General features: G+C 33.4%; 1 protein-coding gene across 1 annotated transcript in view; it reads left to right on the plus strand.

Moving 5' to 3' along the window:
* Positions 1-25,256, plus strand: part of LOC124366421 (vigilin) — a 53,944-nt gene that overhangs the window by 10,468 nt on the left and 18,220 nt on the right. Inside the window, exons 3-14 of the mRNA XM_046822965.1 lie at positions 11,069-11,281; positions 11,877-12,092; positions 14,162-14,368; positions 14,783-14,998; positions 15,108-15,297; positions 15,850-15,980; positions 17,406-17,583; positions 18,182-18,291; positions 18,412-18,568; positions 20,383-20,558; positions 24,294-24,425; positions 24,534-24,680. Coding sequence (XP_046678921.1) covers positions 11,111-11,281; positions 11,877-12,092; positions 14,162-14,368; positions 14,783-14,998; positions 15,108-15,297; positions 15,850-15,980; positions 17,406-17,583; positions 18,182-18,291; positions 18,412-18,568; positions 20,383-20,558; positions 24,294-24,425; positions 24,534-24,680 — 2,031 coding nt within the window. The 5' untranslated portion in view covers positions 11,069-11,110. The remainder of the gene's footprint in view (positions 1-11,068; positions 11,282-11,876; positions 12,093-14,161; positions 14,369-14,782; positions 14,999-15,107; positions 15,298-15,849; positions 15,981-17,405; positions 17,584-18,181; positions 18,292-18,411; positions 18,569-20,382; positions 20,559-24,293; positions 24,426-24,533; positions 24,681-25,256) is intronic.

The raw sequence follows: 25,256 nt of genomic DNA on the forward strand, positions 1-25,256 counted from the left end.
ATTACTAAGGAAATATTTTTTGATAAAACAGTACTCTAATGGTTGGAATCTTTTATATTTTATTCTTTTTAGTGATACAAAAAATATTGGTTTTATTTTACATTTATATTGGTTATGGCTTGTATGCGGTAAACAAGTTGAAATAGTACAATGTAAAAATTTTAGCCAAGAATTAATTATGCTGCTCACAACACTTTAGATATCTACAATCTAGAATTTTTTCCAAGAATTTACAATTTTTTATTGTTGCCCCACAAACAATGTATTGACAAAGTCTTAGTTGTATAATGTCACATAACAGGCTACCTAATGTATGCCTAAGTTAAAAATTTATATACTATCAGTTAGGTACAGTGAAAAGTACTAGTCAAAACTCTAAAAACTAAATTAAAATAACAAGTCGTCCATACTGCTAGATAATATTTCTTCAATAGAGTTGTAGGAATTTCGCTTCAGCCACCTTTAACATTTTAAAACTCTTTATTACTAACATTTCTACAACCTAATGGTAACGTTTTGAACAATTTTATACCAATATACAGATACATGTGTTGGGTTTTGGTTAGCCTAGCAAATCCTAAATCTAAGAGATCCCGGTACCTTTTATCATAGTCATGAGCAGAGCTTCTCCAATGAAATTCATCTAAATTTTCCTTAACAAACATTGATCAGTGTAAGAGTAAGTATACCATTTTCTATAAAGAAAGGTTTACATGAATCCTAGAAACTAATATTTAGAACAGTACGCAAAGTCTTCTTTTGACATAATGATGACATTCTTAGCACTATTAGAATTTCCCCAGAGCAGGGTGCCATACAAAAGGTGGGAGTGAAACTGAGAAAAATCTGCCTTAACAACTAATCTAGAGCTAGTACAGAATTTAAATTTTTTTAACAGGAAAAATACTCTTGATAAATAATGTCACAGTATAAGTACACTCCATTAAGATTCTAGATAATAATTTGCATCCATCATGAATTTTGTAAAGGTATTTAAACGTACGATACATGCTCATGTAATAAATTTAGAATCGAAATTGCAGTTTTATATAAATAAACCAAAACAGTGCAGTATAAAATGCATAACGGAACATAACTAAAGAGTTACTGAACTGACTGATAGTATCCCTTTGACCTCTTAACCCCAAAATCAATAGAGTTGTTCCTACTTGATCAAGGAAAGCTATACTTCAAGTTTTAAGGACTGTCATACATTACATCAGAGATAGACTAACCTTTGGCCATAAAATCAATAGCGTTCTTCTTTGGGAGAAAGGAATCCGTAAACCAACCAAGTTACAAGTCTGGGAGCATTCTACCAACAGTTATTGCACAGATGAGAAAGGAATCCGTACACCAACCAAGTTTCAAGTCTGGGAGCATTCTACCAACAGTTATTGCACAGATGAGAAAGGAATCCGTATACCAACCAAGTTTCAAGTCTGGGAGCATTCTTCCAACAGTTATTGCACAGATGAGAAAGGAATCCGTATACCAACCAAGTTTCCAGTCTGGGAGCATTCTTCCAACAGTTATTGCACAGATGAGAAAGGAATCCGTATACCAACCAAGTTTCAAGTCTGGGAGCATTCTACCAACAGTTATTGCACAGATGAGAAAGGAATCCGTATACCAACCAAGTTTCCAGTCTGGGAGCATTCTTCCAACAGTTATTGCACAGATGAGAAAGGAATCCGTATACCAACCAAGTTTCAAGTCTGGGAGCATTCTACCAACAGTTATTGCACAGATGAGAAAGGAATCCGTATACCAACCAAGTTTCAAGTCTGGGAGCATTCTACCAACAGTTATTGCGCAGATGGATGGATGGACAATACGATTTCAAGAAGGCCTTGTCAAGAAATATCGTTCTCATCATAAATTCATGTTTTTAATTAGGGATGACCTTTCAGCTGTTCACTACAAGTAAAGCATGGGACATGTGAGTTTATCCTTTGGTTGATGTGAAACCAGCATGGCACAAATGCTGCTGCAGAGGCACTGATTTGTTCGCGTTACCAATAAATTATGTAGAAGCCTGTTAATAGCAAATTATTTGGGAATATTGTGTAAGTAAGAATTATTATTGTGAGATGTGGTTTGGTGGTGCTGTAGGATTCTTTTCATCCACCTAATAGTAATATGGTGGTTAAGCGGTGCCTAAACTGTATAGAGATGCGCGGGTATATGTGTGTGTTTGTTTATGTATGCATATGTATCCGTATCATGTATGTATATATATAATTTTTACAATAATGTCTTTTGTAAATTTTAATGTAAAATTCTACACAAATGTAAACTAAGAAAAGACTGATTTATGGACTCTTCCCCTCACACAGACCTATAGTCTATATGGGGAATTATTCATTGAAATTATGGAAGTGTATTGTATTTGTTATTGTTTTGCGTATGTGAATAAAAAGATTTTGATTTGAAATGTTTGTAAATGGTTCTACAAAAGGATAGATGGTCAGTCTAATTAGTTAAAGATTTTACCCATTGTAGCATCTCCACTATGAGTACTTGAACATTATACCTGGTAATCATGTAGTTATTGTTAAGTAGTGTATGGCTCTTAATAAGATTAATGTATAGTTAGTTTCACATGTCCTTATAATCTGATCTTATTAAAAAAGGGATATCCTAAAATAACTTCATCCTTACCACTCAATTAGTTTCACGTCAACCAAAGGATAAATTCACATGCTCCATTCAATTACAGAGGCTAATCTGAATATTGAGTTGTTTAACTGTAATAAGTGACTTTTCTTCTGTCTGTACTGTAATCTTTCACACACGTATTTTACTCATCTTTTATGAGCGCTAAACTAGTTTTAAAAAACTAATATACCTAAGTCAAAATCAATTTTTTGTACGTTTTATTCTGTAAAATGTAAGTACTTCAATAAAGGTGATAGTTTTATTTAAAAAAGAGATGAAATATTATAAAAATTACAAGAAATTGGAAATGCTTTGTTGTTTGATGTAAAAAAAATTGAAAATTACAAATAGTTGATTTATATTCTGTAGAAGGCATGAGAAGTGGTAGCTTTAGGCTACAAGGAATTATGCTATGCTCTACATAGTCTAGAACACAGGTTGGCTAAAAGCTATAGTAAAACAGGTAACATGAAGGCCTACCTGTATTATGTATCAGGCTTTTTGTGAGCTACAAAAAACTGTCTATTCAGATGTATAATTTCTGATATGATCGTATTGGGTGTTTGGAGCAAAAAGAGTAAGGTGACAATATATCCATCAACAACGTAATTGTCATTTGGCTTTGACCATGAAAATTCTCTTCACATGCTTGTTGAAGAATTGCTTTTTGGCATAGAAGTCATATTGAATGTTGATTGGCTGATTTCGAGCAAAAACATTATCATTTATTTGCAATAGCTCAGTCAATTTAGGTTTAACATCGGTTTAAAATACCTCATAGCGTTTAACAAAAAGGAATGTGACAGAGGAGTTAAAATCAGCTGTTAAAACATTAAACAATGTATAACATTTTTTAGAGATGAAAACTTCATCTAGAAAGTTCTTGCTGTTTGCCTTTTTAACACTCAACTTCTCACATTCCAATTTGCTTCTTCTGAACAATAATTCAGCTTCTTGAAATTATGACAAACAAGATCCATCTAAATGGATCACTGATAAAATTATACAGAACAAGACAATAAACATTGATATAATTTCATTATTACTAATTACTTTCCAAGAGCAGCTCGCTTTTGCGTTGATGGATTTTGTTGAAAAAAGTACTGTTGGAATGGTAATAAAATTTGAAAAATAGTTAGATGTTGTAAATCTTTTATAACTATACTAGTTTTTTTTTAATTTTACTTAAATAATTTCAACAAGCACCCTTTTGTTGATATTAAAGCAAATTGCACATTATTTTGGTTTATTTCTCTCTTATTTATTACTACCTATGGGCAAAGTTTGGTATCTATAATAATAACTAATACTAGTTCTACATATACTAATTTTTTATACAAAGTGGGCAGTTAGCTGCCTAAACAAAACATTTCTCAACCTATATGTGTATAGCACATTTTTGTTTGTAATTATGAGTACAGAAGTTTATGACATCTTTTTCTGAACACCCTGTATATTCTGCTTTATCTATTTCTTGTATTAATAGTTTGTTAACTACTCGCATGACCGCATTACAATTGGGAAATACTACCATATATCTTACATTGTGTTGATAAGGTGTTGCAATATTTCATAGACATTTTCCTCTCATTTAACTTTGAAGTTATACAAAATATTTATTTATTTTATTTCTCCACGAGGAATTATAAGAATGTAAAGTAATGTATCTTAGTTAATTTTGTAATTAGGTCCAAGGAAAAATGGAGGAAGATAGGAATATTATTTTTACAGCATGTAAATAATGACATCAGAGAATGTCCTGTTTAAGAAAATAATTTATTACTTAAGAAAGTAATAATTTTTAGTAAAATTAAAAAAAATTCTGGTTTTTGATAACATAATAATTAGGGAAATTATTATAAATAAAGAAGCATATCACTTACTACAGTTAGTTTTCATGTAGCCTACATATTGCTACAATTTCATATCTGTTTCACCATTTTCTGTGGATCTGATTATAAGATAGCCTCTAAATTCTATTTTAATTGCTTACAATTGTTTGTGCAATTACCAACACAAGATTACCTCCTAAATACTTATACTATTTTAAATGTTGTAATTCTTTGTGCAATGGCCAGCAATTTATTTTTATCTTTGTTGCCTGCAGGAAATGAATCTTCAAAGAGCTGGGATTTAAAATATTTCTTTTAAGTACAAACATACCCTAACTTAACACTTTAACTTCAACCTTAACTTTCTACACTCACTTGCTATATGTAATCCAACACTGTATGGGAGTTATCACACTAGTGAGTGAATTTTCTAATGCTCTGTTTAGGGCTTTAGATTTTGTATAAATAAACTCAACCTTCCAAAATCTGTCAAATTTTTTAAATCTGGAAATTCAGCAATATGTTTCTTTACCTGTTTCAGTGCTAATGTCCGTATTTACGGAAGTTTTTTTAAACGATCGAAGGATACATATGCTCCGTAAATGCTATTTTTTAAAATTTATTACATTGTTTGTATATTATGTAGTATAAAAAATGCGCTACAACTGTTTGTTGTAGTTTTTTTATTTTGAGTTATGTTTTTAATACAATTTAAATAATTTTACGATTCAATGAATTAAAATAAAGGGTGTAGAATTAGTATTATGATAATTTTTTATTTTTAATACAAACAATCATATAGGCCTTAACTTTGCCTAAAAAATAATGACATATTTCATATTATTTTGATATATTTGTATTTTTATATATTAAGTTTTCAATATATAAAAGTTATTCTAAGTGATCTTTATATTTGCTGTTTTCTAAATCGTTTTTGTAAAACTGTGCAAAACGCTCAACATAGGCCTTACTCTCCAAAATGACTATTGATTTTTGTTTCTAGTACTAAAAGGGTTAAAAGAGAATAGGGTTTAAGTTTATTACAATAGTTAAGTAAATGGTGGAAACATTTTTTCATTCAGTCAAAAATATTTTGATAGTAAATAATTTTTATTGTAAGTAATTGAGAGTGTAAAGAAGGTTTGGTAGCATAATGTACATATTTGTTTTAAACTACTACATTTTATTTGCGATAAATTTATTTGAAATATATTCTTGATATTCCTACACTCCCAGCTATGATAGTCTGCGAACTGAGCACTCCTTACTTTGTTCTTTGTGATTTGTTTGAATGTGCTTAGAAATAGAATAGCCTACCACTTATGAGTTGCGTTACTTGAGTAAGTTGGTGACATTTATTGCCAACTTAAAGACAAGATGGAAACAAAACAATGATTTCAAATGAGTTTGGTAATGGAAAATCTTTTTTACCAAGTCGAACTCCATGCTGGTGTAAACCAGTGGTTGAAGTCACATATGAAAAATGCTTTTATGAAAATCAAAAGTTCAATAGTCAGGAGGCCTAATTAGTAAATTATGTTTTTACAATGTTAATTTTCATTTTGTAATAAAAAGTATAGAACTCCTACAAATTTAGAATGTCTTCAGGGCCCCATTTAAGCGTCAAGTACTGACTGGCATCATATAAAAAGTATACACGCGTTGACCATTATCTTTTCACTTGTGATGGTTATAGAATGGTCAAACGATCAAGGCTATAGCTCCACTGTTAGAATATGATTATATTTATCTATCGTCAGATTTGTCATATTCTAATCACCATATCATATTAAATACAACTTAGTGTTATCTAATCATGTAGCGGGTTATCTGGGTGGAACATTTTAACCTTGTAAATAATGTATTCTTTTTGCGTATGATTAAAAACTTTTTGGGACGAACTGTGATATTTTGAGGTTGGTATAAACGTTGGAGAATTTTAACAATTAACTGTTCAGTATTTGTTAACTGTGTGTATCTAAAGTTAAATTCATGACATTCATTTAAGGTAATTTTATATATACATGAATTTTATCCAGAGAACCTCTTAAATATTAGCAAGGTCAACAGTAGGCTTAATCAGAGAACAGAGCAGCAGGCTTAACGAGAGAGCTGGGTTAATAGAATGCTTAACTAGAGAGCAGAGTTAACAGCAGGTGTAACCAGAGAGCTCGGTTAACAGAAGGCTTAACCAGAGAGCTGGGTTAACAGAAGGCTTAACCAGAGAGCTCGGTTAACAGCAGGCGTAACCAGAGAGCTGGGTTAACAGAAGGCTTAACTAGAGAGCAAGCTTAATCAGAGAACAGAAACCCTGTTAATACACAAAAGTTAATGGGTACAACTTGATAACAGATTTTAGCAGTGAACAATGTACACTAGATGGGGTTGCCATCTACACCATTTTAACAGCAGATATTTATGTAGAAATGTTGGACTTAAAAAACCACTGCACAGAACTCTTTTGTAAGGCTGCCGTTATACGAATTGGTACAAAAAATTGTTCATTCAATCTACTTGGCCTCTATCGATACCAGGAATATCCAAACAAACAGTTGTATGGGTGATGTTAATTTTAATCTATTGACAGCAAACCACGATTTACAATATCCTGATTGTGAAAGAACTATCACCAGTACCTGTGTAACATCATTTGACTGCATTTCACTAGTTTACATGAGGACAAAGTCAGTATCACTATCATACAAATTGTAATATCTGAAATATCTGACTACACAGGTCAACTTTGCAAGGTGGAATATGAAGGGAACAAGGTTAAAAAAACAGGATAGCATATTCAAGAAGAATTTCAGTAAATGAAATCTAGATCATTTAAAAATAAACTTGTCACAGAGACATAGAACAGTGTATAGATTGCTCCAAATGCTAAAGAAGCGTATAACTCACTTTAGTCTATCATAAGGAGAGCTTTAGATTTCATAAGTCCCCTCTCAAAATTGAGGCTAAGAAGCAAGCCAAAACTTTAGCTCCAATATGACCCGGAAGTAAACACACTAAAAGAAGAATTCCTCACTTGTTTTTATGGATACAAACTGACATGAAATGAACTCAACAAGGACTCAATAAAACAGAAAATGAAAGCTTATGACAAAACTAAGAGAGCTTATACAAGCAGCTGCAAATGATGACATAACCAACTCTCACAACATATCTAAAGGGGCTCTGGAAAATCGTCAACTAAGAAAAATAGATAGAGTTTGATGATGTATTATCACAGCTAGAAATACAAGGCAAAAACACTTTAATAGCCAGATTGCACTTTGGAAAGAAATCTGTATGCTCTCCAAATTAATACTGGACTTCAGCAATCTAGTGTACATCTCCAGTACAGTCCCCAACTCCCTTTGGTTCTAAACCTAAACTATCATTTGGTATTGATTAAGTCCCATCAAAGGCAGATAAGCATTGTACAAACCACCAATTAATAGCTCCATTTGTTACAAAAATCAATAAGTCCTTTGATATTCACTTCAAAACTGAAGTTGTCAAACATTGTGAAAGCACAAGAAGGGATCTACACCGAAACTGGAAAATTGTAGGTCAATCTCTCTTTTTCCAAAATTCTTGGAAAATTCCTCTAAAAAGGATGACACAACACAAGGAAGAGCAAGAACTGCTAACAAAAAACCAACACGGATTTCTGAAGGGAAAATCCTCCATCACTTGTCTAAACAAGCTTAGCAGAATATGTTACAGATCAACTGTAAGATATCTAATTTGACTCAGCTATTCTTTTAGACTACAACAAAGCGTTTGATTTCTTATGACATGATTTGATGCTGAAGAAGCTATCAATTCAGGGTTTTCAAGGCAAAGCAATAGAATGGATGGCATGCTGTCTTGAGGGTTGCAGCCAGATTGTGGAAATCCATATGATCATAAATAAAACAGCACTTTTAAATTTAACCCTCAGTCACTCACTAGAGGAGTGCCCCAAGGTTCAATTCTGGGTCTTTTCTTATTTGTGCTGTTTACTAATGTCAGGTACCTATCTGAAATTGGCTGTGTTTCCGATATGCATGAACCTAATTTAGTAGTTCTTATTTAATTCAGTTAATTTAATTACATGTGTAATCTTTATGCTACAATAAAGAAAAATAGTCCAAATAAAATGTATTGTGTGGAAAAATATGTCTATGTATTATTTTGATATCTGATATACATTCCAATTTTTTTAATAGATTATCTATCCTGTAAATTGTGTGTGATTGAAGTTCAAGCATCCAGAAGTCTGAACATACAAATATCCACCATTCTTTACAAACCTTCGCATATATAATATTAATTGGATAAATCATCTACTTCGTGTCATTTGTGTCATGTTCAGACTCATTTTCTTCATAAACTTTTTAAAATGATTTCAAAAGATTTAAAAACACTATTTAGTGAGGTAGTGGAGTTATGGGTAGTGTGTGTAAGATCAAATCAAATCAAAAATGCTTTATTTGTAATTTCATGGAGAAATACAATGGCGTCATGGTAGTAAAGTCATATTTTATATAAAGATATTATAAATATATAAAGAGTAGCTATAATATCTCAGGGGCCACCACTGCCCTCTATATGTATGTACCTTCATATTATTTCTAGTCTATTGTTCAATTTTTGTTTAGAAAAACAGTTTTTTACACGAACAGGATTAATAGTCACATTAAAAAAAAAATCAAGTTTGATTTCAGACAAATTTTTCAAAATTTAAGGGGTTAAAAAAGAGAATTTTTTAGTTTCTTAAAAAGTTTTATTTCCTATCAATTTTAAAACAGATATAACGATTTTGATTCAAAAATCTTCAGAATGTATTCTCTTTTAAGAATTAAAGAATAATGTTACTACCGTTGTATAACTTACTTAAAATGTTATATTTAGTTAATTTTTTAATATTTTTAATGTGCACATTAGTACAAGCACAAAAGTACACTAATTGAGCAAGAAATAATGGTGGATTTTATTTATTTATTTTTAAACATTAAGTAGGTACTTTATAATTTTATGGTGATTAGTTATCAAACTTAAAATAATAGGCTAAATTATGAATTACTTAAAATTTAAAACATTACTTGTTTGAGCGTAAATAAGGTGTTACGGTAAATCTTTTACAAGTGAACGTCCCCATATTTTAAAACATTCTGTTGTCATTAAGGATAAGTTAAGTTGTTTTTTATACTTGGGTAGAAAACAAAGTTGTAGTTAATATTCACAGACAACATCACGGTCAAATTCATTACAAAATATTTATTGCGCACTATTTTAAGTTATGTTACATGAAAAATATATCATTGGGTAGACTTTTTAAATGTAATTAAATATTGTCGATTTATCTTCTTACATCCTTGTGGACAGTATAATATGAACAATGTATTGTCTTCAGTGAATAAATAATGTATCTACCAAGTATTTTACTTTGGTGTGATTTCTTCTGAATTTTGTTGGTTCTCTTTTGTCACTGTATTCTATTTTTATACATTTAACACTAAATACATTTATAGGTGGGTTTGTGGTGTTTGATTTTGTTTCACAATCAGGATTTGTTTATAAATCATGATCAGTCCTCATGCATTATTTCTAGCAGTATGTTTGATTGTTAAATATTCTTTCTTATGTCCTTATCACTTTTTAGCATGTTGGTTATTCTGAATTCTAAGCTGAAACCTTCAAACTTCCGATGATGTTTAAATTGTTTGTACAGGGTACTGTGGTTGGTGTAGATCAGTTTTCTATATATTTAAAACTCAAGTTGTCCATTAAACTTTTCCGAATTAATAGAAGGATTAATGGCTTGAGTATTAAATATATAGAAAACCTGATGTTTACTAATCGCAGCTAATACCTTTGCAGTTACAGACTGTAGCTGCTGCATCAAGTTTAGTACCTTCTTGTATTCCTCTACATGGGGATATGTTTAGTTTATTTACTAGACATGACATAAGTCTAGACTTTCACGATTTAATTTCCAAAGGAAGATGAATAGTTCAGTGTTATTATATAATGTAAAAACTAATTCATAAACAGTACTTGTAGTTTAAGGTTTTCACTAAACAATATCATTTAAACAAAGGTATTGTTACTGTTATAATTTTATAATAGTAAAAAGAACTGACATATTTAACAAACCACCAAAACAGGCAAAGAATAAAAACACAAAAAGGAAATGCATAACAACATGTGACGCACAACGCGCTTTATAAAAGCCCGGGTGTACCCGAGGCAGTTGTGAAAGTTCGCTTGTACCCAATGGGATACATGTCGTTGTAAACATGGTAACAAAATTTTATTTCTTCTCCAGTTTTCTTGATTAAGTAGGTAATTGTAATACACATAGAAATCTAAACAACGGGTGTAGAATGTTCAGCAGTGATGAGAACTAACCTGAAGGGACTATTATTAAATAAAAAGGAATTTTGAGTCAGCTAAGGCTGCCGGTAACGTTTCACCATGTGTTGAAAAGAATTGTTTTAAATAGTCTTCTTTGTGTTAAGGCATGTAGAGCCATATTAGTAGCAATTAGCTGAAAACTCACATTGAGATATAAGGTTACTGAGTAATAATTTTTTTTGTAGTGGTACTGTAGACTCGGCGCGAATCAGGACTTCCCATTCACAATGCAGCAAGGAGTAGAGGAGGGAGAGGGCTACGGGGATGGAGCTAGCTACGTTTACGACGACATGTTCCCGGCACTGCCAGAGTCCACTAACCTGGCAGCACCGGCCACCATGGGTAGCTGGGGCTCAGCCAACAACAAGATGAGGGTTGGAACTTCAGACATTACTCAGGTGAGTTTTTTTGCAGCACTAAAAAAGTTATATAAACATGTTTATAAAAAGACTACGCTAACGCTCAGCCCATCACTCAAGGGACAGGAAAAATGTAATTTTTGTCTGTCTGTCCACACAATATCCCAAGAGTAAACTAACCTATAGATTTGAAATTTTGCAAGAAGCTTATAAATTGTACTTAGTCCTGTAAGAACCTTAGCACTGCTTTTGGAGTGACAGGATATTCAGGATGGGTAAGGTTAGGGAGAAGGGGCCGCCTCCTATCGAGATCCATGAGGAAGAATTAGGGCACTACATCTCAAAGTCATGTCTCCCCGGAAGAAGGGGAGGCCAGCTCTGAACCAGCCTCTCCAGTCAAAGTAGGCAGGGGGTGGCACACCCTTGTTGAGGCTAGCAAGAACCTCTGCGGTTAGGGAACAAACCCCACCAACTGCAACAGTCACCTCCCACAGTACTATAGCACCTCTGTGTAACACAATCTGCTGTGTATTACGATATCCTCATCCGTCATTTTGTCATGAGTACTACTATCTTCTACCACTCAGAATGGTTATTTGTATGTTCATTTGTAATAATAGACTGTGAATGTTAGGTATTCAACGTGCCAGCGGAAGAACGCAGGTACGACCACAGCAACAGTTTCGGGGAAAAGGAGTCGGTGCGGACATGTCAGAGCATAATGAAGGACACGGGTGCTCGCATAGAGATGTCCACCAGCAAAAACCAGAATCTTACGTTCTTGGTCAGTGGCAAGCTGGATGCTGTGTTCGAGGCTCGTCGTAGAATACTAAATAGCTTCCAGACTCAGGTATGTTTCTAGAATTCTTCGTGTATACGTAAAGGGAAATTATTTTTCCTACAGTTAGCAGCACTGCGGTGAGAATGCCAAGCCTCTTGCCACTTCTTCTATTCCTCCCATGTAGAGCTGCAGGTCGTTTGTAACTAAGAGCTCATAATTTTGTTTAGCAAATTCTGAATTGATTTTATAACAATGTGGTTTACTTTTTTGGTGAGGGTCTTAAAGAAAGCACCACATATTATAATCTTGCAATTTTTTCAGTAGTATCTACTTCAATATGTTTGTTGTTGATTCGCTAATAATGCTATTGTTTACAGAACTCATATCTCAGTAGTCTGTATTATTTCTAACAAAATTTTCACCTTAAAAAAGAAGCCATTGTTTATTTTGAACTAAAGGAAATTTAAGAGTAGTGACTTACACTATATCATTTCCTTATACATTGATCGTACAAATTTCATACTCAAAAGTCATGGTGCAAATTATTTCCATTTTGTAATAATTATTTTAATATACAGTGTTTGTTGTGGCTATTATGTAAAGACATTTCAGAGCGTTTTGTTCAAGATTTTATTCTCTGTAAATTTAGAAGGGAAACATGATTAGCAAATAAACCTTTTAGATGGTCATATACTGCCACAAATACCTACATCCCAGCTTTCTTTCTTATTCATTGACAATTAACTTTGGTTGAGAGTAGAAATAGCTATGGTAGTTGACCCATCGTTTGGTTAAGCCTTAAGTTTAAGTAACCTTAAATCACTTAGTTTATGTTTGTTCTGAAGATTTGCAATGTACTGTAGCTCCTATTCTTTGTGCAAAATGTATTAACTGAATAAATATATTATTGATTGTGGGTTAAAAAATATTAAGCTCTCTAATGAAGAATAATTTTCAAAATGTCATACTTTTTTGTTTACTGAAGGAAGCAGCAAAATGGAGGTTGATTTTCTTTGGTCGTAAAATATTTTCTAGTACTTATCTCTAAAATTACTTGTATGTCAATAATTCATTTTGTCTCATTTATAAATCATGCGATAGATTCTTATATAAGTCTTCTAGTAGCAGTATTTTATTGAGATTCCATATCAAATCAACACAGGGTATAAACATGACCACCTCTGAATTCAATGAAATTTGGTACGGAGGTAGTCCTTTTATAGATTAGGGAAATTGCCAATTTCCCGCCCAAATATTTCAAACGGTTTTAAAGTTACGCCTATATAAAGTTTCTAAAAATTCACCAGAAATCCATGAGCTACACATTTTGAAATCACCATAGCTATTCTCATAATAATGCTAGGGAGATGGGAGTGGTGTCATTTTACTCAGTTTAAATGCTCTTTCTTTTGTTGTACAGCAGAAGATACTTTTTTCATGAAAAGGTTTTTTTGAACAATCAAATTTAAAATTGATATTTTCTAAAAAAAAGTGCTTTCTAGATAATTTTGAAAAATTCGTATAAATAGTTAATATTTTTGGTAAATGATTCTCAAAATTTCGAAGCCAATTGGTTTATAGTTAAATAATAACTTAAGAAGGGGTATTCACAAGTTTTTGTAAAAATGTCATACTATTTATCCTTACTTTTTCTTTATTTTTTATCCTTATTCATTATTTATCCTTACTCAACTTCATTTTGATGGTGATTATCATAATTATAATTTGAGTACTTAAGGGAGGGTTGCCTATAAGACAGAAATTTATTTACAAAATAATTGTTTTTAGTTTGTAATGCACTTTATTTGAAAATGTAAGGAGACACTCATATAAGCCATGGTGATTTCAAAATGTGTTATTCTGGTTTTTTTGGTGGATTTTGAGAAACTTTACATAGCTGTAACTTTGATTTAGGGAGAATTGGTAATTTTCTTGTATATGAGGACTACATAGGAAATTTCATCAAATTCTGAGATGGTAAAGTAAAGTTTTGTATTTTAATGTGTTCATTTCGTACAGAATCACTCTTTGGACAAAATATAAAATTGTATGCTTTGGTTTTAAGTCTTTGATTTCTGGTAAATAATGGTGAAATTGTTTAGTGCTTGAACATTTGAGAATGAGTGTAACTTTTTCAGGCAAGTACAACGATTTCCATTCCCAAGGAGCACCACAGGTGGATCCTGGGCAAGGCAGGAACCCGACTGAAGGATCTGGAAAAGGAAACCGCAACCAAGATCCAAGTGCCACCAATTGGTGATCCGTCAGACAAGATTGTCGTACAAGGCACCAAGGATAGTATTGACAAGGCTGTCCACGAGATCATGGTCATTTCTGATGAACAGGTGAGTCACAACACGAGTGTCATTAGTACAAAATTTTAAATCTTTGAATGAGTACTGTTCTGTCAGTATTTTAATACAGTTTGTAAGGTGTTAATTCATTGAGGTTTTTTTGATTACTCAGCAAGTCTGGTGGCAACAATGAAATTATCCTTTAAACTCGATGCAAGCATAATAGTTTTTATCTTACAGCCACATTAAAGAGTATAAATAAACTTAAAACTCTGTTCACAATGTAAACTTTTAGTATAATTGAGTAAGAGTGTTAATTTAACTGGAAAATGATTATAAAATTATTAATTATCTTATTTTACGAATAGATTATTATACATGATTGGTAATGTCATTAATTTGTAAGCTGAAAAGAGGAATAGACATTTTGTTTGAATTAAAACAATTTCCTCTTACGGATTGCAGTCGAAGAAGGCCATGGAACGATTTGACGTTCCGAAGTGCTACCACCCCTTCCTGTTTGGACCCTTCCAGGAGACATTGAACAAACTGAAAGCAGAAACAGGGGCCAATATCAACATCCCTCCACCCAGCGTAGACAAGACAGAACTGAGTATTTCCGGTGAGAAGGAGGGTGTAGCAGCAGCCAAGGCGAGAATCATCCAGATCTGGAAGGATATGGTCAGTAATTTGTTTGGTGTAGTTAAAAATAGAAAGGGTGCCTAACAGACTTTAATAGATGATGCAGATTTGTCGAGAGAACGGTATGATTTATTTGTGAATTGTGCAGGAGGAGCGGTGTACCACAGTGTCTGTGGAGGTGGCTAAACCTCAGCATCGCTTTATCGTAGGACCTCGAGGCTCTGGTATACAGGAGATCTTGCAGAAAGCTGGTGTCAGCGTGGAGATGCCGCCCAATGACTCGGGATCTGGCCAGGGCACGATCACTCTGAGAGGGCCTCAGGATAAACTTGGACAAGGTAACAGATTACAGTAGAACCCCTCATATCCGGCCTCGGTTTTACCGCACCTCGGTTTATCCGGCCACTTCCCGGAAGCCAATATCGAAATTTATTTACCACGGCTTGCAGACGCGCAGTTGCACGCACTAGTCTCCCACGACTCTTGCGTTATTTTGGTGTATCTATTTGTTTACATTTTCCTGTGTTGTCCTCAGTTGAGCTAATAGGTTTAACCTGTAAACAGTTCGTTGATTATTTCCAGTGCGGTTAGTACAGTACAGTACAATTGTTTTGTTTCGTCAAGTGCTGTGTACTGTAGGTTGGTTTATCCGGCCGAATCGTTATCCGGCCAGGGGCTCGGTCCCGTGGTGGCCGGATATGAGGGGTTCTACTGTATTGTCTATTCGTTAGATCTTGATTTTACTCAAACTTCAATGGAGAAAAACTTGTAGTTGAAGAATAAAAAATTAAGACATCTTTATTGTTTTTATGCACTTGACAATGCAATGGACATTGTTATATGAACATACACCCTTATTCTTCTGTACTAATGTTGATGGTTCACCACAGCTCTCAACATGGTGTATGAAAAAGGCAGCAGCATGCAGATGGAGACACTGGATGCACCGGAGTGGCTCCACAAACACATCATCGGCCGCAAGGGAGAGAACATTAGGAAAATCACTGGTGACCATCCAAAGGCAAGTGTGATTTTTGTCACTCTAGTAATGTACTCTAAACATGTTGTCGGAAGTCACTCCTAGTCTGTTGCATTATCAAATACGCCAATGTGTGTTTTTCTGTCAGAATGATCGGTTTTGTTTGCAAAAGGCGGACGTAAGAAGAGCTACTGAAACATAAAATTGAATATGGTTTCAGAGGTCTGGCCCTCTTTTAGACCCAGTAAGGGTTATGTGCATGGAATTGTCTTTATCTCTCCATATTAGGTTTTTGGTCCTGAACTAAAAAGGTGTTTTTGGCTTTTCCAATTTGTTAGTCAGCCTGTTAAAATTTATTTATATCTCTTGAAAATAAAGTTCTCTCTTCTATTCTAAATTTTATATTTATTGATGTGTTGGAAAGACACATTTAGTGTATCAAAAAGAATGAATAATTAATTTGTTTTTCAATTTTCTAAAATAAGAAAGGAGAATTAAAAAAAGAATTATTATAACTGTGAATAATTATTTCATAGATACACTTGAACAACACCAATGGTTAAGAACACTTGAATGGCTTTGAAATGTCTAAAAACAGACTTTATTTCTGAACATTTTATTTCTTCTATATCACTCATTTGCATACAGTGCAGTCATTATTTAGACATTTTTTTATAGTATTGTAGTACTTTTATAGTATATAGGTTGTGTAACTGATACATATGATTGATTTAATTTTGCCTTTTATAATTAATCCATCAGATGTTTTTTTGTTTATGTTTTAAAAAAATGTGGTTCTGAAAATACAATTCAATGTTATGGCAGATTACAGTTTATTTCTTATTTTTATAAGTTTAGTAATTTAACAGTGGCGACGAGGTAAAAAGAAGGAGAAATGACTAAAGAAGAAGAAGAGTTACAAAAACTAAAAAAAGCTCAAAATTATACAGGCTTTTGATGCAACTTCGACAATCTCCAAACACAACTGGCTCAAACTCATACAACTTAATGTTTGGAAGAAGTGTTCGAACTCATTTGAGCCTATTACTACCAGATAGCAAAAATGCACAAGAAGTTACACGAATCGTACGCAGACAATTTCAGGTGGGTGACAGAGTACAGGCTCGAGATTACACCAACTCAAGATACAAGTGGAGTTTTGGAACAATTATGGAAAAAGAAAGTTCGCTACTGTACAAAGTTAAAAATGGACGATGGAAGTGTTTGGAGGAGGCATGTTGACCAGCTATTGAAATGTGAAGTTTAGGGGGGGAGAATTGATACATATGATTGATTTAATTTTGCCTTTTATAATTAATCCATCAGATGTTTTTTTGTTTATGTTTTAAAAAATGTGGTTCTGAAAATACAATTCAATGTTATGGCAGATTACAGTTTATTTCTTATTTTTTATAAGTTTAGTAATTTAACAGTAACCTCTAGTATATTATCAATACAACTGTTTAGGTGCATGTGGAGCTGGCAGACGGCAAAGTGAAATTGGAGGGGCCGACGAAAGAAGTGAAACAGGTCAAAGACCAACTGGAGGCTGTGCTCAAAGATCTGATCAGCAACATGACCTACACTACGCTTACTGTAGATTCCAAGCACTCCAAACATATCATTGGCAAATCAGGCGCCAACAGTAAGTATCTTGCAGTTGGTAGATTGTCTGGCTGTTTCAAATTATGGATTGTTTAATATTTAAGTCAGTTTAACTCTTTCAGGATGAAGAATTAATAAAGGTTTGTTTAAAAGTTGCTTGCGTTATTTAATATGTTGGTCGTACTAAGAAACAATGTCTTGTATCTTTGTTAGATCAGAAACTTTTCAGACCACTCTCATATATTCCTTTTTTTTGTAATTTTATCCAAATGAAATAAATTTTTATGCTATAAAGAAATGATTAAATAAAAATATGTATATCTAGTATGCATCTAAAGAAAAAAATATAAGGCTCAGATTCTATATCAATAGTTTTCAATGGCAATTGTCACAGCAGAAACAAGATAGTAACAAAAAAATGAATGGGGTGGGTCTTTTTTATTATTGGTTAACTCTAGACGAACTTCTCAAACCCATACTGTGAATAATAATAAATTTTGGTTTTGTTAGGATTGATAAATTGTATTGAAATATATTTATATTGACTATCGAAAATGTACTTAATGCTGCTTCTGTATTGTTTTTGTACTGATTAAAGTTAATAATAATTAGTCTTGTCTAACCGCATTGCATTTCAGTCAACAGAATTAAAGAACAGACTGATGCCCAGATCAGCATCAGTGAGTTTAGTGGGGTCAGTAACATCCGGATCGAGGGGAACAAACAAGGTGTAGAACAAGCGAAACAGGTAAATTGAAATCACAAATGTGTACGCTATAGCGTAAAATCAAGTCTGTTAAGTAAACTGTCTAAAGTTATTTATTCTTTTCACTTTGTAACAAAATTGAATAAAATGTTCTCTGTACAGGAATTGGAAGAACTCATTGCAAAGCTTGAGAATGAAAAGGAGAAAGATGTCATCATCGAGCAAAGGCTCTACCGGAAGATTATTGGGCAGAAGGGAGAAAAAATCAAAGAAATTAGGGAGAAATTCAATCAAGTTCAGATCACTTTCCCTAACCAAAGTAAGTTCGTTTCACAAGCACTGTGTATATTTTAGAGAAATTTAGAACCCTCACAAGGTCTTTCTGTTTTCCTTAGATGAGTTAGTGTACACAAGAAATTTAAAAGTTATCAATATAACAGAAACTAATATATAAGAATTACTGAAAAAACATTTTGTAAAACCGCTTTTTAAGAACTAGCAAGGAACATTCTTTTATCATCATTAATTTTTATACAATTTTAATGTGATATCATCAAACTTCATCTTGTGCACTGAAATCTCACTCCAATGTGTTTTTATATAAAAACGTGTCAGACATAAACAAATTAATTTTCTTGAATGATCAAAACTTAATATATTTCTTTAGTACAGTGTGCTTTTAAACGAAGTTATTCATGCTAGAATCTACCAATTTGATATTTGTTTTACCAACAGAATAGTCAAACCCCTTTCCCTCTCCAAGCTAACAGCCGTAAGCTCAGAAAAATTGGAACGTGTCTGTCAGTGATATCAATGGATAATCATATTCTTTAACCACCTGCAGACTCATCATTAGTAAAAATATTCCTATACATCATTTGTCTGTTTTTAGTGTGCAACAGTTGGCAACAGTTAACCTATGTCATTAACTTTCTACTTTCACCTGATCTGAAGGCGGAACCTTTATCGTAATAAACTGATTTTATCTAATTTAGCCATAATGTTGTACAAAGGATGTTAACCCTTCGCGCGCTGTTGACAAATATAACCGCCAATATTTACTTTGCTAAAAACGCTGTTGACAAATATATTCGCTTTTAAACATTGAGGTTATTATTGGGAGTAAGTAGTTCCCAGTTTTGCCGGTGGAGTGCAGCAACTGCTGGAGCATATATCCCTCAATAGAAAAGCACAGTAATAGTTGTCCCCGCCTCCCGGTTTTTCTCCAAGCTGCAAAATGGCGGCGCACTACCCATGCCACTGCCTGTTTTGCCAGACACTAGCGCTACTGACGAACTAACTCGCCGGTTTAGTTCGTTCGCGGACTGCGAGTGGAACTGCTGTGTTTACGTTGTCAAATTGGTTTTTGACATATTGGGAAGATGTGTTGTGTGTACAGGCAACGGTTTACGCAAGGAGACCATTTACGTGTGCGAGACATGCATCGCCCGGCCGAACCTGAACCGGATACCTGTTTCAAGACGTACCAAACGTTGACGTTATCTTTAACACCGTGATGGCTAATTTTAGATCTTTTTATACCCATTAATGTTTTATTTTAATTGTATAATATACATACTATACATATAATATAATATTATACATGATAGTAAAATTTCGTTAAATTTAGTGTATTTATACTTTGCAATTATACTTTTTTCGTTCCCAAAAGTCTTTTTATATGGTAACAAACTCAAATACAACATTAGCGTTGACTTTATGGAAAAAAATTTTTTTAGGTATATGTAGCGTTTGGGTATGGTGTGTCCCAAATTGCCGTAGCGCGGGAAGGGTTAATTCCTCAACATCTGGTTTAGAAACTAATGTTCGTGCTTGTGAAGTAGACAATTTCGTACTTCAGACATATTGGTTTGGACTGAGATGTGATATGTACATCTGCACTACAGATAACTCCGTAATAAACAAAAAATACTACTGTACTAAAAATATATTTTCCAAAAACTATATCACTCAGTTATGGATGTATAGAAATCTTATCATTATAAGTTTTCTTTATTTTACCAAAGTACCGTCAAATAATAATGCATCGGAATAAAATAAATAATTTATTGAAAACATATTTATAAATAGTTTTGTAGTCACGGAATTAAAATATGATAATTTGTGAAACAGGTGAGAAGAGAGATGTGGTGAAGATCAGAGGACCCAAGGATGATGTGGACCGATGCCACAAATACTTGATGAAGCTTGTGAAAGAGATCAACGAAAGCAGTTATTCCATCGAAGTGCCCATCTTCAAGCAGTACCACAAGCTTGTCATCGGCAAAGGAGGTGCTAATATCCGAAAGGTAATGTTGTTTCTTGCATAAGTTTCCGTAACGTTTTTGTTTGTTCCCTCAGATTCCGAACCTGCATGATCGATTGACCGATGTGACATGAAAAGCAAGTTGGCATTGAGGCTAGAGTTTTCTTTGGCATCTGCAGCAGCTTGCCACATTAAAGACTGCAGTTTGAGGTGGTGTTGAGGCCTTTCCTCACATCATCATAGGAGGTAGCCTACATACGTGATCAAAGGTTTAGTGTATTGGAGGGGGTTAGTTTTGTGTTTCGGGGAACAACATTAACCCTCCATCGGGCGCTTAAAATTAGAAACACCATCAGGCGCTCACGGAGGTTTCCTCCAGGTTAGTGAATAATGGATATTATAGTCGTTTAAAACTGTTTTTATTTGTTTAAATATTCATACTGATTTAATTACAATGTGATATATTCATTTTTAGAATTTAAATAAAAATTACTCTCTTATGTAATAAATTTTCCAAATAAGAATTTCGAAATTTAAAAAAAATTTTATTGTATGGTAACAACATGATTTATTTTGAGGAATAATGCAATTAATTGTAAAAATGTTTAACCTTCTGTAATAATATATGGAAATTGACTTAGTTTTTAACTTCTTACAAAAACAACTTACTTCAATTCTTGAGATATTATACAATTGTAATGTCAATTATTATTCTAAAATCAAAATTTATTCTTTACTAAAAATTGTTTAACACTACACAAAGTTTCAAAACATTTTCCTTCTGGTTCTTATAACGACAATGTTCACTCCATAAACAGTACTGAAATGTTCCCTAGCACACGGGTACTGTACTCCACGGGACAAGTCTCTCGTCTTCATTCTCCATTTCACACAAAATTCAAATAAAATATATTGTAAAACTTAAAAAGAAACCATCACAAGTCAGACATTTAGGCGCACACGGATTATTACTCCATAAAAACTATACATAATAAGGCGCTCACGGAGATTTCGTCCAAGGACTACAAACACGACATCGGGCGCTCACGGAGGAATCGTCCAGTCTCGCACGGAAATAGACCTCATACTGACAGATTTTGACAAATATAAGCGGGAGGCTATTGTTTCGCTTCCTCGAAAGATGCTCGTGAAGTACACTGCGGGACACGACTGCCAACATCAGAAAAGTAGTACTATTTTTTAATAATAAAAAATACACGGAGGAAAACTCCGTTTAGCGCCCGATGGAGGGTTAATTGTCCCGTAGCATCCAATGGTCTGCTTGAGAGAGAAACGTAGGCGTTGAGTATTTCATTGATTGAATATCACTGTAATATTAGTGGCTCGAACTGGTAGTGGTTGTCACTATGGTTGAGACTATGAATGTTCACTTTAACATTGTGCAACTTCATTAATTGTTAACTCAATTTCACCTGAATAGAAGAAGAAAAAAGTGCTTTATTTCAACGATTACAATAACGTAACATGATATTCATCTGGTAATCTTTTAACAATAAACAATGGTATTAAACCGTCTGTTTGGTTGGTCACTACATTTAAATATATACATTTTCTGTATTTATTCGTCTTTTAGAACAAAAATATTTAACAAAAGCACAACAAGCAAAAAATCAGCTTTATACTTATGTATTATTTAAACTTAAAAAGAAATAAAAATAACAGCAACGTAATTTATTACTATAATTAATTCAATTGTTATCTTTGTAAATATTTGTATTTCCTGTTGCTTACAGACTTAACTAACTAAACATTCGCACCAATAAAATCAATATACATAAAAATAAAGTACAACGAATAAACCGTGTTTAAAATTAACTTTCGATCTTGTATATTTACATGCATATTTATAAATAGCAAATATTATGGTAATAGTGGCAATAAAAATAAAATAATTAAAAACAAACAATATTAGAATGTTTGCAAATTTAGAAACTTTTTTTTGTAGACACGTATGTTTTGTACGTAGTAATATAATGTTACATATAAATATTACTAAACTTTGCCAATCCATTCCGTTTAAATAGCATTCATATTCATTTTTTGATCATGTACATTTTACAAGATTTTTTTCTAATATGCGATAAAAACGGGCAGACCGCAATGTAGTGAAACACGTTCTCATTTTCATGCATGTTGCACAATAAACAAGCAAAGTTTGCTTCAATTATTGCTTATTGAAAACAATGTCACCTGAATAACTCATTAGTTGTGATTTGTAACTGAAAAAAAGCTTCTGACAATTCATTAATTGCAATAGGTAGGTAATATAGTTGCTCTTCATCAAGTAGACACTGTAAGAAGGCAGATATAAAGTCTAAGATCTTATTTACACATTTACCGTACTTTCTAAAGACAAGTTAGGAATACACTACACCAGGTGTCATGTAACAGGCTTCGCTGAGTTTGTATGCAAAGTTTCAAGTCTACAGCTAATTCAGTCCTCAAGATGTTGTGTAGGCTGCCAGGCAAACATCAGGAGGAAAAGAAATTTTTACATCTACCTGGCAGACAAAGGGAAATTATGTGAGCCTGCTGAATGATAGGCTGACACTCTGCTAAATTCAATGGCTGGACATTCTTATCTGTGTAGACAAGAAGTTTCATGCAAAATTTAAAGTCTACAAATTAAATATTTCTTAATACATATTGCCATATGAGACATTCACAATGCACTGAAATCAAATTTTTGGGTTTATGGCTACGACCCTGAAAGCAAAGGCTCAATCTTCAAAGTGGAAAACTCGCGAAGCGCAACGGCCGAAAAAAGCAAGACAAAGTTGAAGCAATGTCAAGACAATACTGACAGTTTTTTGACCATGACGGCGTTGTTCATCACGAATATGCTCCAAGAGGCCAGACAGTGAATAAGGAGTATTATCTTGAGGTCCTAAGGCGGCTACGAGATGCAGTGCGAAGGAAACGACCTGAACTGTGGACAAGCTGTGACTGGATCCTGCACAACGACAACGCGCCAGCTCATTCCTCAAATATTATCCAGCGTTTTTTGGTCAAACACGACATCAACCAACTACAACAGCCTCCCTACAGTCCTGACATAACTCCTTGTGACTTCTGGCCATTTCCGAAATTAAAAATTCCTTTGTAAGGAAAAAGATTTGACGATGTTGAACAAATAAAACAAAATGCGACGAAGGACCTGTTAGCCTTTCCGCAAAATGAATTTAAGGAATGTTTCCGGAAGTGGGAGGAGCATTGGAATAAGGTAGTGGCTTGTGGAGGGGAGTACTTTGAAGGGGACCAGATTGCCGTTGCCGCCGCCGAGTAACGTCAGTTCATGCCAGACGTCAAGGTCAGATACTTTTTGGACACACCTCGTACACTCAGTTTGTGTACAAACTTACTTATTTTTTCTTTCTTATAATTACAGCCACCCATAAGATAAACGTAAACATATTAGCCAACACTCAGTAAAAATCCATTTAGTGACATGTCCCATCGTCGAACCAGTGTTGCCCATATAGAAATGAAGCTTGAAGGAAAATTTCAAGTCTATAAGGTCAGTTTGTTTTCGAGATAACATTCTGAGAGATAATCAAGACAAATTGAAACTTTCCAGCCTCTCAAGTACTTTGCAAATGCTCAGCCATTAAAAATGTTCATTCTCGAGTCTTGTTATTTTATTAGTCATTTAATGGCCATTTTAAAGGTGTAAAAGAAACAACATTGGTTAATTATGTACAGTTTGTAAATATTTAACGTTAACTGAGGAATTTTATTACATATTTTAAATTTTCAGATCAGAGAAGAAACAAATACTCAGATTGACCTGCCAGCTGAAGGAGACAAGAGTGACAATATCATCATCACGGGGAAGAAAGAGAATGTAGAAGAAGCAAGAGAAAGAATTCTGAAAATCCAGAATGAACAAGTAAGTTTTTATCAATAATTTGCTATCTAAAAAATAAATTATAATACTCATGGACTACTTACATGACTAAACCATGTTGAGGGTATCATTTTGCCGTTGTGTTTGCAGGCCAACATTGTCTCGGAAGAGGTGTCAATCCCTCCGAAGTTCTACAATTCCATCATTGGTGCCGGAGGCAAGCTGGTGAAACATATCATGGATGAATGTGGAGGTGTGCAGATCAAGTTCCCAAGCTCAGACAGCAAGAGTGATAAAGTATGTGCATCTCTTGTACATTATTTAAAGCTTCTTTTGTATTTCACCATATGGTCGTGTCAGAGATTTAAGTATTAACCCTTTGAGTGCCAAGTATTTTTTGAGTGGGTATACTGAAAAGTGCCAGGTATTTTTCTAGTGGGTGTACCTAAAAGTGCCAGCCTTTTTAAAGGCATTTTGCAAGGTTTTAGTAATAAAATTCACAGTTTGATTATTTAATAAGCTATCAACATGATTCTTTTTTATTTTTCTCTGAAAACTCTGTTTAATTAACATAAAATAACAAAGTTACCATAAGACTAAATTTAGGAATACCAAAAATGGACTTACCTAAAAAAAAATTCAAAAATATTTTTTAATTTCATTTTTCAACCAAATTATTATGACCAAAAAAATTCATATCCTTTTCTTAGACCATATCACTGGAAAGTGTATGCAATTGTCTGTAAATCTTGAAAAATTTATATTATTATCTTCAATAATGAATAAGTTATACAACTTTTAAGAAACTATTGTCACATTGTTTCTGGTAGCTATGGCAACCAAAAATGTTTATATTATGTGAGTTTCATAAAT

This window comes from Homalodisca vitripennis, chromosome 7 (assembly GCF_021130785.1).
Source record: "Homalodisca vitripennis isolate AUS2020 chromosome 7, UT_GWSS_2.1, whole genome shotgun sequence".
NCBI classification, from domain to species: Eukaryota; Metazoa; Arthropoda; class Insecta; order Hemiptera; family Cicadellidae; genus Homalodisca; species Homalodisca vitripennis.